At 40.3% G+C, this 15,512-nt stretch overlaps 1 protein-coding gene across 4 annotated transcripts in view; it reads right to left on the bottom strand.

Annotated features, from left to right (window-relative positions):
• Nucleotides 1-15,512, bottom strand: part of UVRAG (UV radiation resistance associated) — a 102,065-nt gene that overhangs the window by 56,728 nt on the left and 29,825 nt on the right. For all 4 annotated transcript variants that reach the window (XM_053934476.1, XM_053934478.1, XM_053934477.1 and 1 more), the window contains 6 exons: nucleotides 11,721-11,826; nucleotides 9,779-9,905; nucleotides 8,808-8,892; nucleotides 8,248-8,335; nucleotides 7,621-7,681; nucleotides 5,429-5,594 (listed from right to left, as the gene is read on the bottom strand). In XM_053934476.1, the coding sequence (XP_053790451.1) occupies nucleotides 5,429-5,594; nucleotides 7,621-7,681; nucleotides 8,248-8,335; nucleotides 8,808-8,892; nucleotides 9,779-9,905; nucleotides 11,721-11,826 (633 nt within the window). The remainder of the gene's footprint in view (nucleotides 1-5,428; nucleotides 5,595-7,620; nucleotides 7,682-8,247; nucleotides 8,336-8,807; nucleotides 8,893-9,778; nucleotides 9,906-11,720; nucleotides 11,827-15,512) is intronic.

Raw genomic sequence — 15,512 nt, 5'->3', positions numbered from 1 at the left:
GACCAAAAAAAAAAAAAAAAGCCCTTCCTGGAGATCAGACAACTCTGCAATGTCTTTAAATGCTCCAGCAGCTATGCTTGCAAATGACAATGTTCTTATGTTCTTGCTACCTTTTAAATATAAAACCTTTTTAGGCATTGATACCATTTTCTACCCCTTCATTTTTTTCCGCAACCTGAAGTATGACACTGAGGTGGCAACTTTCTTCCTACTGCTCCTACTAGTCCTCCCTTAACACATTTTGTTGGGAAGAAGGTGTAGCATCCATCAGATTGTATGCATTATTTGATTTCTCTGTACTATTAATACAGAGAAATAATGTTAGTAAAACTATTTCTTGAAAGAGTTTCCAGTTCCAAGTTGCAGTAATCACATATCCTCTGAACAGAGAGAGACATAGCTCTCCCAGGATTTTCCTGGGAAGCTGTGAGAAGCTGTGAGAAAGCTCGGAGAAAGAATTAAAACAATTATTATCTCTCTTTCTGCACATATTGTTTATAGATATAATTTTACAGAGTGTACCACTTAGTTCACCAATAGTGTGAGAAGCTTTTACTCTAAGACCAATCAAATCTTAACTTAGCAAGTCAGATTATAAAAGACATGTGATTCTCCATTAAAGATCTTCTTTTCACCTCCTGAAAACTTGAATCTTTTGTTCCCATTCCTGACTCAATGGAGACACCAAGTTACCTAGCAGGAAAGTAAGAGCTCTCAAGAATCTTTAAGAGACATAGTGGGAGTGATAGCTCAAAAATTCAACATAAATAATTCATCTGAATGTGCATTTCACTTGTCCAAATATACAAAGCATACCAGAAAGGTGATTAAACTTAAAAAACCCTATTTTTCTACTTAGAGGAATATATATATTTCCAAGCTGTTTATACCCAAAAATACTATGACATGAGCAGCAACACCAACACAGGGAATGTTACAATGTATGTCTCACTCCAGCCACAACAATCCTAATATTGCCCTAAGCTAGGAGTCATCCTTCATTAAAATCTGGGAGCAGACTAACAGAAGCATTAAATACAGGGCTTGAGAGACACAGTCTCAGAACATATCAGAAATAGTTTCATCTTAGCATTCTCACTCTGTTGTTCAGCATGTGATGAAGTGTTAGGTTTCAGTTCTACCAGAACACTGCCAAAGAATTTAGGTGATTAATTCTGCAAGCAAACTTGTTCATCACTGGAGAGAGGAACATATTGCTGTCTAAGTACCTTTAATCTGGGAGTTATATATTCATAGAATCACAGAATCATTAAGGTTCTTAGATCTTTAAGAACATCCCAAACCCAACCACTCACCCAGCACTGCCAAGGCCACCACTATCCCACATTTCAAGTGCCACATCCACATGGCTTTTAAATCCCTCCAGGGATGTTGACTCCACCACTGTACCAGACTGGACCAGGGCTGGACAACATTTTCAGGGAAAAAATGTTTCCTAATATCCAACCTAAAACTTCTCTGGCACAATTTGAGGCTGTTTCCTCTCATCCTGTCACTTGTTACCTGGGAATAGAAACCCCCTCACCTGGCTCCACCCTCCTGTGGAGTTGTAGAAAGTGAAAAGGTCCCCCCTAAGCCTCCTCTTCTCCAGCCTGAGCTCCACCAACTCTTTCAGTTGGTGCTCCAACTCTTTCTCCTGGAGCTCCAGACCCTTCCCCAACTCCATCCCCATCTCTGGGCATGCTCCAGCTCCTCAATGTCTGTCTTGCTGAGAGACAGTGAGGATTGGAAGTGCCTCACCAGTGCCCAGCACAGGGGGACAGTCACTGCCCTGGGCCTGATGCCGTATCATTACTGATAGATGCCAGGTGCCATTACTGGTACTGGGAACACTGGGGCTCATGTTCAGCCACAGTTGATCAGCACCCCCAGGGCCCTTCCCAGCTTTCCAGCCACTTTGCCCCAAGCCTGCAGCATTCCATGGAGTTGTGGTGACCCAAGGGTAGGATACAACCCTTGGCCTTGTTGAACCTCATACAACTGGCCTTGTCCCACCAATGTAGCCTGTCCAGATCCTTCTGCAGAGTTTTCCTGCCCCCTCCAGCAGGTCAACGCTCCTGCCAAACATGGTGTCCTCTGCAAACTGACTCAAACTGCACTCACTGCTTTGAAGTCTTTCAGACTCCAGAACTTTGGAGAATTCTTTCTTCCTATATATTGCATGCACTATGAAGATGCTGAAAGGGACCACTGAAGAAGCGAGTTAATGAGGAATTTTGTAAAAATCTGATTCTTGCCTTAACATGGTAATTCAAAAAGTCATAAAAGTAGACATCATAGGAGAAAACTTAGAAGCATTTTGGTAGTACCAAAATCAGGTTTTGGAATACAAGAGAGGAACAGTTACTAAGCAGATTACAGACACTAATATCCCTACAATTACAAGGCTGACCATATACTACTACCATATGCTACTGGTAGTCACTCTGTACTTCATTCTAAGTTCAGTACTGTGGCCAGACAAAAGCTAAGTTTTCGCCACAGCCTCCTACTTCAAAGTCCCAATGTAACAGTTATTGTAACAGAAAAAAATTGTAAGTTCTCAAGGTCCTCACAGAAGTTACCTGTATCATGCAAGTAAACCAATCTGAAGCAGATGAAGCATTTCCCAGAAGTTACCTAGATTCTGAAAGCTCTCAAAATATTTAACCAGCTCAAAAGGAGGGCTTAGAAAAGTCAGTAAAGAAACTTGAAAGTGTAATAACATCTTTATACAGTATGACTTTAAAAACAAACACCTGTACTTATGAATTTGCTCTTGAGTGAAAATCTCAGCCCCCAACAAACAATTTCTAATAAGGATCTTAGAGAAACCCTATGTCTTGGCTTAAAGTACAAGTGCCTGCCAAGGAAGGTGGGAACCTTACTGGGATGGAAAACATGAACCCCTTCCCTCCAAATTACTGTAACTTTGAAATTACAGAGCTTTTAGGCAAAGATATGGAAAACGGAATAACAGGGCTTTACTAGTATATATATGTATAACAAGACAAACAAACAACAACAATGGCAGCAACAATAAACAAAAAACAGAAACACAACCATAGCCTTCTCTTGGCCGTTGAGCACTTTCCCCTTCGGTGTAGTTACGGCCACAGCCAGCAGGGGCGCTGTTGGCTCCCAGCCAGGCAGGGCAGGTGCGATGATTCCCCTGCGGCTGCAGGGGGCTCTGTGATGCGAGCTCAGCCGCCTCTCGCCACATGGTTAATGGCACTTTGGCTGGCGGGAGAGAGAGACAAGGGGTTCCCTTTGCAAACTCACAGAGTGAAGCTAGTCTCAGGGCCACTCCAGATGGCGAAATGGACTGTAGCAGGAACCTCAGAGCAACAGGCTGGAACAGCAGAGGTGAGCACACCCACTGTGGTAAAACAAGTGTAGCAAAAACTCCAAAGCAGTGACAGGAGCCACGCGGGTCAGACACCACTTGTGGAGTTGAAGTGTAATGAAAAAGCCCAAAGCACTGGCAGAAGACAACAGGGCAGGTCAGCGGCAGCCAGGCTTTCACAAGCAGCCAGGACACTCTCCCTCCAGGGAGGGGTCAGGGTCCCCTTTTCAGTGAGGCTGGATGTTGAAAAGGTCCCAGTTCAACAGCTGCTCTTGCAAGCAGAGGCTTACTCACAGAAAGGAGAAGCAATGAAGGACAAAAAACTCCACAGTAGCAGTGAATCCCCAGGCAGCAGCAGGCCGGCACCAAACCACAAGTTTCATCTTGAGAGAGAGAATGAGAGCTGAGCCCAGCCCCTAACTCCCAGCCAATTCTCTCAGCATCCCTGCATTTTCCAAGAGAAACCTCCCAGCTAAGAGACAGAAGCAAACAGTGCCCCGTCCCCAGCCCTGGCCACATCTTTTGTTTCTCTTAAGTATCTGTCGTTCCCATCTCTTAGACAACAAATGGGAGAAAAATTTCCTGAGAAAGGAAAAAAAAAAGAGAAAAAATCCTAACATCCAACACCCTGCAAAAAAAAAAAAAAAAAAAAAAAAAAGCGCCAAGTATGTAAGTACAAGCCAGTGAATAATGAGGATGCTACGTGTTATAGTAAAGATCAAATATAGGGATTACATCACTGCAATTACTCAACAATTTATGTTGGAGTTTGAAAAGCTGCTAAAGGACAGGTAACTGAAATAAAGAAATTTCATAATGCATGTTAACTGCTGGTTCAACACAATTAGGAGCAAGGCAGAAACATGATCTATTAGTTTAGAAAGAAAACTGCAATTTAAGACATTTGACATAAAACCTTGGAGTTGGTAGGATTGTTTCTCCAACAGCTGGGAAGAAAAGATCTCCAGCAGGAGCTAATTCTGAAAAAATCTTGCACAACACAGATAAACAGCCCAACAGGGACTCATTTACTTAGCTAAAATCTCTCCTTTTCAGAAATCTGTTGTGAAATCAAGTATTCATTAAGTCACAAGAGTTTGGAAGACTGTAGCATGAAGAACTAAACCTTCTAATCTGTATGAGAGAACAGGAAATTGTAATGAACAGTTTCCACATGTTCCCCAGAGATGGGGGCAAGGCCTTCTTAGTTCCCATGACAACACTAAAAATACTACTAACTCTAGCTAAGTACCGATATTAAAATGTTAATTAGCTAAGTGCTCTGTTTGTTTTCTCTAAACTACCTGGAGATAACTGGCCTTCCACCCCCCACGCTGCCATTTTGGGAGTAACATGCAAATAAAAAAACCCTTAAGATCATGGGAGTATTTTTAGGAAATACAGACAACCCTAAATCAAAAACTAAACAAAGTAGAGGGGTCTAGACAAATGCCCTAGCTGAGGAAGAGGGAAACACATCCCCTGACTGACTTTTACCTGTCACCATCACCTAAAAAAGAACAGACTAGGTTAGGCTGTGAGAAGCAGGGAGACAGAAAGGCATAGAGAGAATCCTGGTGCTGCCACCAGGAAAGGAGCAGGGACAGCTGTTGTTGTGGACTTCAGCAACAGACTCTACATGCCATGCCTCCTCATCCTCTGATGGTGTGGCACACATCACTGGTGTGCCACAAGGAAAGAAGAAGGGACAGCTGCTGCTCTGGACTCCAGTGACAGACTCTGCACACCTCCTTCCTTTCAGCCACCTGGGAAAAGCTGCAACTGCTTCCCCCACCCACGCTGACATTCTGGGACTAATATGCAAATAAAAACCCTTGGGACCATGGGAGAATTTTTTAGGGATAAAGACAGACCGGGAATAACAAAGATGAGTTACTCTATTGTATCCCAAAATTCCAACAAGTTTGGAACTCAATGACTATTCCACAGTTGCTGAAAGCAGTAACAATAACTTCAAATTCCTTATCACCTCAGACTGCCCAAAACTGTTTAAGATGGGGTTTTTTGGTGTTGATTTGTTGTTTTGAAGACAGTAGATCAGTGTATTTACAATATACTCACTCTCGCTCTTTTTCCGTCAGCTTGTCATTTATATTATCTTTGATTGTAGACCGGGAGCCCTTGTGAATTATAGGATACCTGAGTGGCACTTGTAAGAAGAAGGATATCATGGAAACTAGATGAGCAGTATAGCCCAGGGCAACAGCAATGCTTCCATCATCTTTTGCTGTCAATGACAAAAAGATTCTATTATTAACTGTATCCATTGAATCCTAATATTCATCTCTATCGCTCAGAGAACATCAATTACTGTAGCTCTCAGAAGTCAGAACTCAAAGACAGAAGGAGACTTGGTGTCATTTTGGAGAGCTTTACAAGTGTTTGCACTTCACTGTGTTGTGTTTGCCTGTTGTGATGCAGCACAGAAATCTGGTGATGGCTTGTTCTTCTGCAAATTTTACTTTCAAAGCTACACTGCCAGGATGGGAGAGGGTGAAGGAGAAATGGGAAAAGTGAAACAAAATTCACAAGACAAAACTCAAGTATTAAGATTTGTGTTTCTCTAGATGGAGTTGACACGTATGAGTGGGATCAGGAGAAAGCTGCATTCCTCCTCAACTTTATTCACAAGTGAGATCAGCTGGAGAGACACTGACCCCAAGCTATGAACTCTGTTCTCTGCCAATAGCTGGAAAAACTTAGATTAACCCATTGTTTTAAAGTATCATTTTCAATTTCACATTTAAAGTTTCAACCTTAAAGCTTCACCTGCCAGGAATACACATAGATCTTGCAAATGAAAGTACATCTTTTAGCCATATAAAGGCTTTTCCTTTCTCTTTTCTCTATTTTAATTCTTTTTAAGAGACACAGACAGCACAATAGTCATCCCTACTGATGCACCCATGAAACCAGCTAAACAGAGGACCTTCAACAAAGCTTATAGTGATATTCAACAACCATACTGAGCTCTATCAGACCCTGTCATTATGTATATATTTAAGTTACACCCCTGTCAAAATGGATTTTGTAAAAAAGGTTCAAAATTTGCAGCAAAACTGCCTTTTTAGGGATTTTTTTTTGACGCCTAGTTTTTTTAAAAGATAGTATCTACTGAGTCTTAGATAAGATCCATGCCAGACACCTGGGTTTCAAATTTAACTGCCTATTTCACTAAATTGAATGCTTGGTACTTCTTCCTCACAATACAATTCTTCTAAAGACTTGGATAAAGAATTAGTCCTTCTTTTGCAATTAATTAATACCACCAAACTGAAATACGGGACAGAAGATGGCACACCACTCATTCCTCAGGAGTTAGCAAACTGAGTTCATTACCACATTTAGTGCAATCAGGGAAACAAAGCAAAATCTGTCCTACTGACAAATTGATTTGTTTTAAAGATTATTCCTCCAATATTCAAGCATCCAATATACATATTATTAGTACAAGTTAATTACTATGTGGTGGCTTTAAGGAGTCAGACAATTGATGGAGGTTTTTGCCTAAGAAACCAGAGTGAACAGGTACTGGGGACAAGAAATCCTCAAGGAGATTTTCATGAATTTCCAGTTCATGTCAAACATTTGTAGATGAATGCATGCAGTTACCTGTACAACTGTTAATACAGGCATACAGGTATATGATATATTTGCTTCTAGAATAGGATGAAGGTTGACAGTTGAAGTAGAAGGTCACTTGTAAAGTACTCCATACTGTCAGAGATGTTCGAAGTCTTTTTTTGCAAGGTATTTATTTGGCAAGTTCACCAGCAACTACAGCAAACCAAATGGGGATTCATGCCTGTTGCCCCACTGAGATTTATGGACTAAAAACAGCCCAAACGGAATTCCAGGTCAAACACAAATATTTTCCAGAATCACTGAGTTTGTAAGGCACTTCGGGGAATGGCACAGTCCTTACCACTGGCTCAGAGCAGGTTGCACTCAGGGCTGTGTGTCCAGCTGGGTTCTGAGCATCCCCAAGAATGGAGATTTCGCTGCCTCTCTGGGTAACCTGTTCCAGTGTTTCAATATGCAGTCTTAGAACACAGAGGTACTTTACTAAGAGTCAAAAGGAACCTTCTTTGCTTTAGCTAGGAAGTACCAACAAATAATTTGTCAAGTTTTTTCTAGCCTATATAATTCTGGTCAAAGATTTGGACCCCAAGCTATTGCTACCACTTTTCTTAATTTTACAAAGTTTAGAAGCAGTGTTAACTGTAGCAACTACATTAAGAATATGCAGCTACCTTGAAAGTCTTCAGAATTAGGAAGCTTGACTCCACAAACAAAGTAATCCTTTTGGTTGTTCTGTAAATTTAACATCAACAGCGGAAAGTGAGCATGATACAATAACATCCAGAACACCAAAACCTGCATAAAACATGACAACAAAGCTAACAAACAATAAAATAAAAGTAAAAAAACTAAATATTCAACTAAACTTAGAGTGACTGACACAGTATTTTAATCCACATCTCACATAGTTCAGAAAATAAATGCAACTTTTTTAAAGAGTGAAGAGAGTTACATTAATTCATTATACAAAAGATTTTGAAGCTCAACATTTTAACATGTTTCTGTGCACTCACCTAGACTACTGTCAGGGCTACTTTATGCAATTGTAGACAAAATGGAAAACATCGATTAAATTATAGTTATTCTATTTTCATAGAGGACACTGTGTAAGAGGTACTGGTGTAAGTTCCCTCCCTGTAAAGTCTGTAATCTAAAGACCAAATGTGAGAAAAAGCTGAAATAAACTGAATGAGTAAAGAGCAGATTCTGTCACAAGTAAAGCTTAATATTTGTTTGCAGTGTAATAAACAGGAACTCCTTTTCACATTGAGCAGATTGTCAGGAAGTTGAAAACATACCAAATCAATAGGGTAGATGTAGGATAGCTCCGACAGCAACTGCTTGTATCGAATAGTCTGCTGGGCATTTATCTTCAAAAACTGTTCTCTTTGGGGAAAGAGATTTCAAAACTATTATTTTCTTCAAAAGCTCCAAATAAAGGTATCGAGCTGTCATATCCCTTCTGCAGCTTTCCAATTATCACCTCCTATCCTCCAAAAAGTTAGGTAAATCCACCCAAAAAAAAACAACCAGCACACAAAGCTAATTTTTGTTTTCAGGCATACCATACATTATAGACATATTTTGACTACAAGAATCAGGTATTACAAAGCTGTGTTACACTAAAACACACCTGAAATTCCTATCAGAGTCTTCACATACAACCAAGCATTATTCTTCTCTTCTAGACTTGCCACTGGTAATCACTTTAGATATCTATGAATTGTAGCAGGGATGTCTTAACAGAAGTTTTAGGGCAACATGATGAAGAATCTGGTGCTAGAAGTTCAATTTTCAATGGCTTGCTCTCAAGCTTATCTTTTATTTCCAGTTACAGAACAAACATAGGTCCTTTTACCTCTTAGCAGTGCATTCCTTTCTTAATTCATATAGAGATTCATTATGCTCTTCAAGTTTCTGGTATTCAGTCCCAAATACATTTTCTAAGCAACATGAGGAATCAGGAAAAAAAATAGTATAAATATTTTCTTAGTAATCCAACGTTTTAAAAGTAGATACTGACAAAATGTTGGCAATAATTCTCCACTTATTCTTACCCTCCCATTTTCCATATTATGCTCCCAAACTAGAGAAAGTCAGACAGCAGGAGGAACACCTGTCTTCATGCACTACACACCATTAATCAGCCAAATACATCCCATCAGATTTCATCTTCCTTTAATACCTATTCCTCTCACAATCACACAGTGCATTAATCCAATTACAGGGTCTCAATACTTGCATAGCCAGAATAAAGTACATGGTAAAAACCATCCTTCTTAGTAGTAACTAATTACTTTAGACTCAACTAAGTACTGAAAACAAAAAATCCTGCAAGAAAATCAAGCATGTGTATAGTTTGGTCTTGGTGAGCTCTGAAGAGGCAGTGATACAGCATTTCACTATAGGAGACTTGCCTGGTAAAGGATGATACCAAGATGACTGAGTATTTCATCTGTCACTTACATATTAAAATATTAAGAGGGATTTTTGTCTTCTAATACTTAAAACTGAATCCAAATCACAGGTACAGCAACTTCCCTCGTGACATGAAGTCCCTTTATGATGGCAATGTTTACTGTACTATACTGCAGTTCTTCTGATGTTCTCATAAAATGTCAATTAAACACAGATTTAAGATTGCTTTGGAGAGGTGTCATAGTAAGAAGTTATTTAGAGACAAGATACCAGAAACTGCTGTCTAAAACACCTGGCTGCAAATTTAAGAAAAAGAAAAAACACAAGCACATTACAGCCAGACAATGAGAACAGAAAAGAAACCAGCACTTTCATTCTGGTCATAAACTAGGTTAAGATTTCTACACTTACCTCTATCAAGCAAAGTACTTTTTTGCTTATGCAACAAGGCTACTTCTTGACCAAGGGCCTTCTTCTGTCGCTCCAGTTCATTACGTAGCACCAGGATCTTCAACTGTAAACATTCACTCTCCTTTTTCTATGGGAAGAAATACAGATTAAAAAAAAAAAAAAAAAAAAAAAAAAGCTTCTCTGCACAGAAGCAGTTCCATAAAAAGGTGGTAGGAGAGAATGAAAAAACAGGACAAGACTAGCACCAGCCTAAGAATGGAGTTCATAGATTACCACAGGAAACAGATTCCCAAACACTAATAATTTTGCTGCTCTGGAAGGAAAGCAATGTAACTTGTGACACTGTGTATCACAGTGCTTACTCCTCCTGTGGGATGCATCTCTCTTGAGCCCAGACCAAAAATTAAGAATGGTGCTTCACCAGGACATAAAAACTGACAGCACAGCACTAGCAGAAGGATAAGCATTCATTCCCTGGCAAAGGGCTCACCAGCAAGAGGGAAGGTGAGCAGTAAGAAGTCCATACAAAGTGAAGGCAGGAGCTGGAAAAAAGCTGGAGATATTCAAGCTGCCCTATTAGATTCAATTCCCAGCTTCAGGACAATGACAATAAGAGGATACAAAGAAAAAGCTGAGTGTTCAGCCTAGAGACAAGAAAAGGCTCCAGGGAGACCTTAGAGCCCCAGTTGTCCAAGAGAGCCAGAGAGGGAGTTTGACAAGGGTCTGAAATGACAGGACAAGGGGAAATGGCTTCCCACTGCCAGAGAGTAGTGTTAGATGTTGGGAATGAAACTCTTGGCTGTGAGGGTGAGGAGGCCCTGGCACAGGTTGCCCACAGAAACTGTGGCTGCCCCATGCCTGGAAGTGTTCAAGGCCAGGTTGGACAGGGCTTGGAACAGCCTAGTCTAATGGAAGGTATATGCCAGCCTATGGCAGGGGTTTGGAACTTGATGAGCTTTAAGGTCCCTTCCAACCAAAAACACACTAGTATTGTATGATATAGTTTTGCCCTCAGATATTTAAAAATTAAAAGCCTTTGCAAGGAGGGACAAGCATATCCATAAGCGAAAAGGTAATGGTTAAAATGCAAGATACCAGAAGGCAAAGAAGCTCTGGGTTGGAATGACTCACAAGAGATTTTATACTGCCCCTTATGGAAGGCGACTTCTTCACCTCTTCACCTACAATGTAACCCCTGTAATTACAGTGGATAAACAAACTCCCTGACTGACTCTAGAATTTTGTCAAATCCTTGAACCAGTTTGACACTTTTGGAGCTTAGCTGAGTACTCTCAACTCAGAATCTGCTTTATAGCAATAAATAACTTCACACTGCAAATGTGTCCTTTACAAGGCACCAGACACATACCACTGCGTACCAACATAATGAAGTCACCACAAACCACTCCTCTTCTGTCAACTCATCTTTGAACCAAAATCAGCTTTCCTGGGCAGCAAGCAGAAACTAATGTCAACAGACTTCTCTGGGGAGGGGAGGAGAGCAAGCAAAACCAAATTTCAAAAGCCATTGTAAGATCTAGTACAATTTCTGTTTAAAATGAATACATCACTTGAGTGACAGCATTTGCATGAATTCTGTTCATCTAAAGGGAGTCAGGGTGCAAGAAGATACAGCCAATAGACTCACCTCACTCTAAATCCACCACAGGTTCCTGACAAGTTTCATATAAATCATTAGCAGTTTGGTTTTCCTGAAGACCTCTATAGTGCACTGTGCAATGTTTAGGTTTTGATAGCATGATTGTACAAAATAAAGGTAAAAATAGGATAACAGATTTATCAATCCGAGTAACTCACACAACTCAAACTGATGGTATTAGAAAGATTCCAAGTTCAAGTGTTAAAAAAAAGCTTACAGTCAAGACATCAGTCAGATGCTTCAGCAAGCCCATAAAATAAGGTTTTAATAAATCAAACATACCAGTTCACTCCTTGTAGATGTACATCTCAGCTTTTCTTCAATCTCCCTTCCTATTTTCTGAACAGTTACCTGAGTCTGTTTAATTGCACACTGAGCTCTGTGGAGCCTGCAAGGAGAAAAGTTATAGCTGTGATAAAGGTTTCCTACATGTGCAAACGCCTCAAAACCAGCAACAGGAATGCATATTCAGGCTGTCAGCTTCCATTTCAAAATAGCAAATGAGGAAGCATAAGGAGGGCAGGGTTAGATGGGACATTGGGCAGGAATCGCTTCCTGTGAGAGTAGTGAGGCCCTGGCACAGGTTGCCCAGAGAAGCGGTGGCTGACCCATCCTTGGAAGCATTCAAAGTCAGGTTGGACAGGGCTTGGAGCAGCCTAGTCTAGTACAAGGTGCCCCTGCCCATGGCAGGGGGTTGGAACTGCATGAGCGTTAAGGTCCCACAACTCCAAACCATTTTGTGATAACTTGCATAGTTTATGAAGAAAACTACCAAGTCTTTAAATTCAATCAAGTATCAAAATCTCCTCTTCAATTTTTCAATTCAACAGATACTGACCAGGTTGCAGGTGAGAGAGCAGGTAATTACAGGTACCTCACTTAAGTTAAATCACCATTAACATGAAAATAGATACACACAACCATTGTTAACAAAGGCCAGCTTTAGAAAAAGTGCAAGTATCCTTTAGCTAACACACAGCTACCCAGCCAAGAACATGAAACATTCTTCACTATCTCCCACTATGCTGTGGGTGCTTCTCTAGCTAAAACATAGGCTTCTTAATTGAATCACATTTGAAAACATTAGAAGATTATGATGATGCATTACTGATTGTTAGCCCTAGCTTCAGGGTGAAGAGAGAAAACCAATTATTTGCCATATTTACTGGAAAAAAAAAAAGCAGAGGAAAAAGATGGCAAAAACAGGTCCAAGAGAAACATTAACATCTTCCTAAAATTAACACAGAGTAGAAATTATTGTATTTAGTAGAAAAAGAGGAGTTGTACATGGAAACAAACAGTGCTAGTAATATTAATAAACAAGGTCTTGTGATTTAGAACTTTTACATGTCACAGTTCTAAATGAATACACTTAAGTCACCGATGCCTTTAGTTCCTTCACACTGTTGTTTCTCCTAAACACCGGTAATAGCATAATTTCAAGCAAAAATGTAAGTAATTTCTTTGGTTTCTCTTGAGTTTCTCAAACTGCCCATAGCACCAACAGCTGCAGAGCTGGTCAGGGGCCATCCCATATGAAGAAACACTGCTCTGCTGGCTGCTGAGGGAGTGGGAGGGGGCTAAGACTGCTAAGACCAACAGTCCTGCATCACCCAAGGGCTTGGTCTAAACACACCTAATGAAGAACTGAGACCTCCTGGAAACCCTGATCCTACTGGGAACTACTTCTTACACCTCCCACCTTTGTGAATGCATCCTGAGGCTGCTGACTACAGAACATGTGGTTACACAGGTCAAAGCCAAGGTTTGCTGACCATCCTGAATATCACTCGGAACTCTGCTGTCATGTCATCCACTTCCACACTTTCCAACTTGTCTTTTTCCAAAAGTCGGGAATGTTTTCCTTCTACATATAAGAAAGCCTTACCCAAGCCTTACTCTTTTTGGTAAAGAGTAATAACTGAATGACATTTCCCCTTCTTCTTTATGTGGTTGAACACTGGAAGAACATTCTTGATTTAGTCCATTAGGTGATCACAAGACAGTCTTACAAGTTTTCACAACACTCCATTTAGGCAGCAAAACCTCCTGGAAAGTGTTCTACTCATTGAAAGAGTATTTATATAATGGAGAAATTATTAGAAAGGTCATTTGCTGTGTGAGTTCCTCACAGTGATTTGACCAATACTCATTAACAACCCACAAGTTGTGTAACTTGTGTAACAGTAACTAAGTTCTCCTATGCATACTCAAAGGATAAGGAACAAACATCTACAGAGACTGACTTCTCAAAACAATACATATAGTCAAATACTTGTTCAATTGGGTGAATCGTTATCTAAATATAAATTTCTAACATATAAAAACTGCAATACAAAATAATTCAGCAATAAAATCTGGTTTTAATAATTTTTTTTTTAAGCCAAGCATCATCCACTCATTCCTTGCACAGTTAAACTTTGCTGCCTTGATGCCAAATAGGACCATATACTTTGCAAGACAGAAAAATTACTGATATTGGTTGACTCAATTCCAGTACATCCACTGTTGTTCTAAGAACTTTAAAATGTTAACATGACCACATGCAAAGTTAAATCTTACAGGATTAAAATTTTAGGGACTTCAAGTCGCAACAGCAGCAGCCATCAACAGATTTTTTTTTTCTCAGCCAAAAAAAGCCCCCACGTGGAAATCTTTGGTCATCCAACAAGGGGAATACAAACCGAGCTATTAAGAGTGCCAACCATGGAAATTTTGTGTATAACTTCAGCAGAAGCAGACCTTGGTGGAAGCAATTATGATTACACAATGGAGATCAGCAAGCTGAGGCCATAAATCTGGATTAAAATGTATACAGAATAAACAGAAAGTTCAACCCTAACTGACCACATCTTGTTTCCATTTCTAGGCTAAATGCAGGTCCAATGCTACAGCTTAGTCAGCACAAGCTGTGTTTTGAGCACAATCTTACTTGGTTTAGTAACTGTCAACAGTAAGCCAACTGATTATATCACCTACATGCAATCAGCTAACATGGGATTCTTCCTACATTGCCCAAGACTTCATTTTTTAAAGTACTTTATTAAAATTAGCACTTCCATAGCACTTTAAAAGCTAATTGAGGACTTGAAGAGGCTACTGGCCTGCTACCAAATTTCCTCCAGCAACTGGGAAAGCCAAGCCAGTTATAGCAGAAACTCCAGCCTTTTTAAAGGGATAGCTTAGCCAACAGTGTTGCCACTCAGTGTCTGCAACAGCTCACAGCCATTGTCAGCCACAAGCAGAGCAACTGGAACATGATGACTGACAGATTTACTGCTGTTGCTTGGGGCCCTGAGAGCTGCTCTGAAATTGTCCAACATCAGGCCAGTTCCATGCTGCTGCCTGGGAAAGAACCTGAAAACAAAGCAGATATTTAAATTCTTGAGCATCCTGACTGATTGAAGGTGGAGATCCACAAGGCTGCTGTTCTACTTCCGTTCCTATAGCACCAGTTTTCTGAGATGGGGGAGATTAAGAAGACACAAAACACTCTCCCTTCCTTTGACAGTTTAGAAAACAGTTGGATACATTAAAAGTGCAATCCATATATTATAAGCTAAGACTAACACAAGCTGCATCCCTACTTGGTCTACAAAGCACCAGCACATAAAATTTCAATGTCTCTCCTCTATACTTTCTAGATCCACGTTCCTGAAATACAGGCTATTTGGGTTATTTTCTCAAGGCTTTTCAAGTCTTACATCTAATTGCTTTCCCCAACAATTACAGCCCCCCTTTCCTCCCCCTCAAAAAAAGCCCAAAACCCACCTTTTACCTTGGTTGTAAGATTTGAAACTATTCTAGCATACAGTGTTCCACCAATCAATCCAATTTGGGTACTGGGACAGGGGGAAAAAGTGGTTAGCAAGTTTTGGACTTCATCACTACAGGATTTCTTTGACATAATGTTCTTGCCTTGTGTAATGAACAAAGTTCCTGGGAACATCGGCAGGGCCTTCATAGTTCCCATGGCAACACTGGAACAGCTGCTGGCTCTAGCTAAGTACTTATTTGAAATGTTAATTAGCTAATTGTTCTGTTTGTTTTCTCTAAACTACCTGGAGATGACCT

The sequence above is a fragment of the Vidua chalybeata genome, chromosome 2 (assembly GCF_026979565.1).
Source record: "Vidua chalybeata isolate OUT-0048 chromosome 2, bVidCha1 merged haplotype, whole genome shotgun sequence".
In the NCBI taxonomy this organism is placed as follows: Eukaryota; Metazoa; Chordata; class Aves; order Passeriformes; family Viduidae; genus Vidua; species Vidua chalybeata.
The sequence above is the reverse complement of the archived record's forward strand: the minus strand, read 5'-3'. Positions and strand labels throughout refer to the sequence as shown.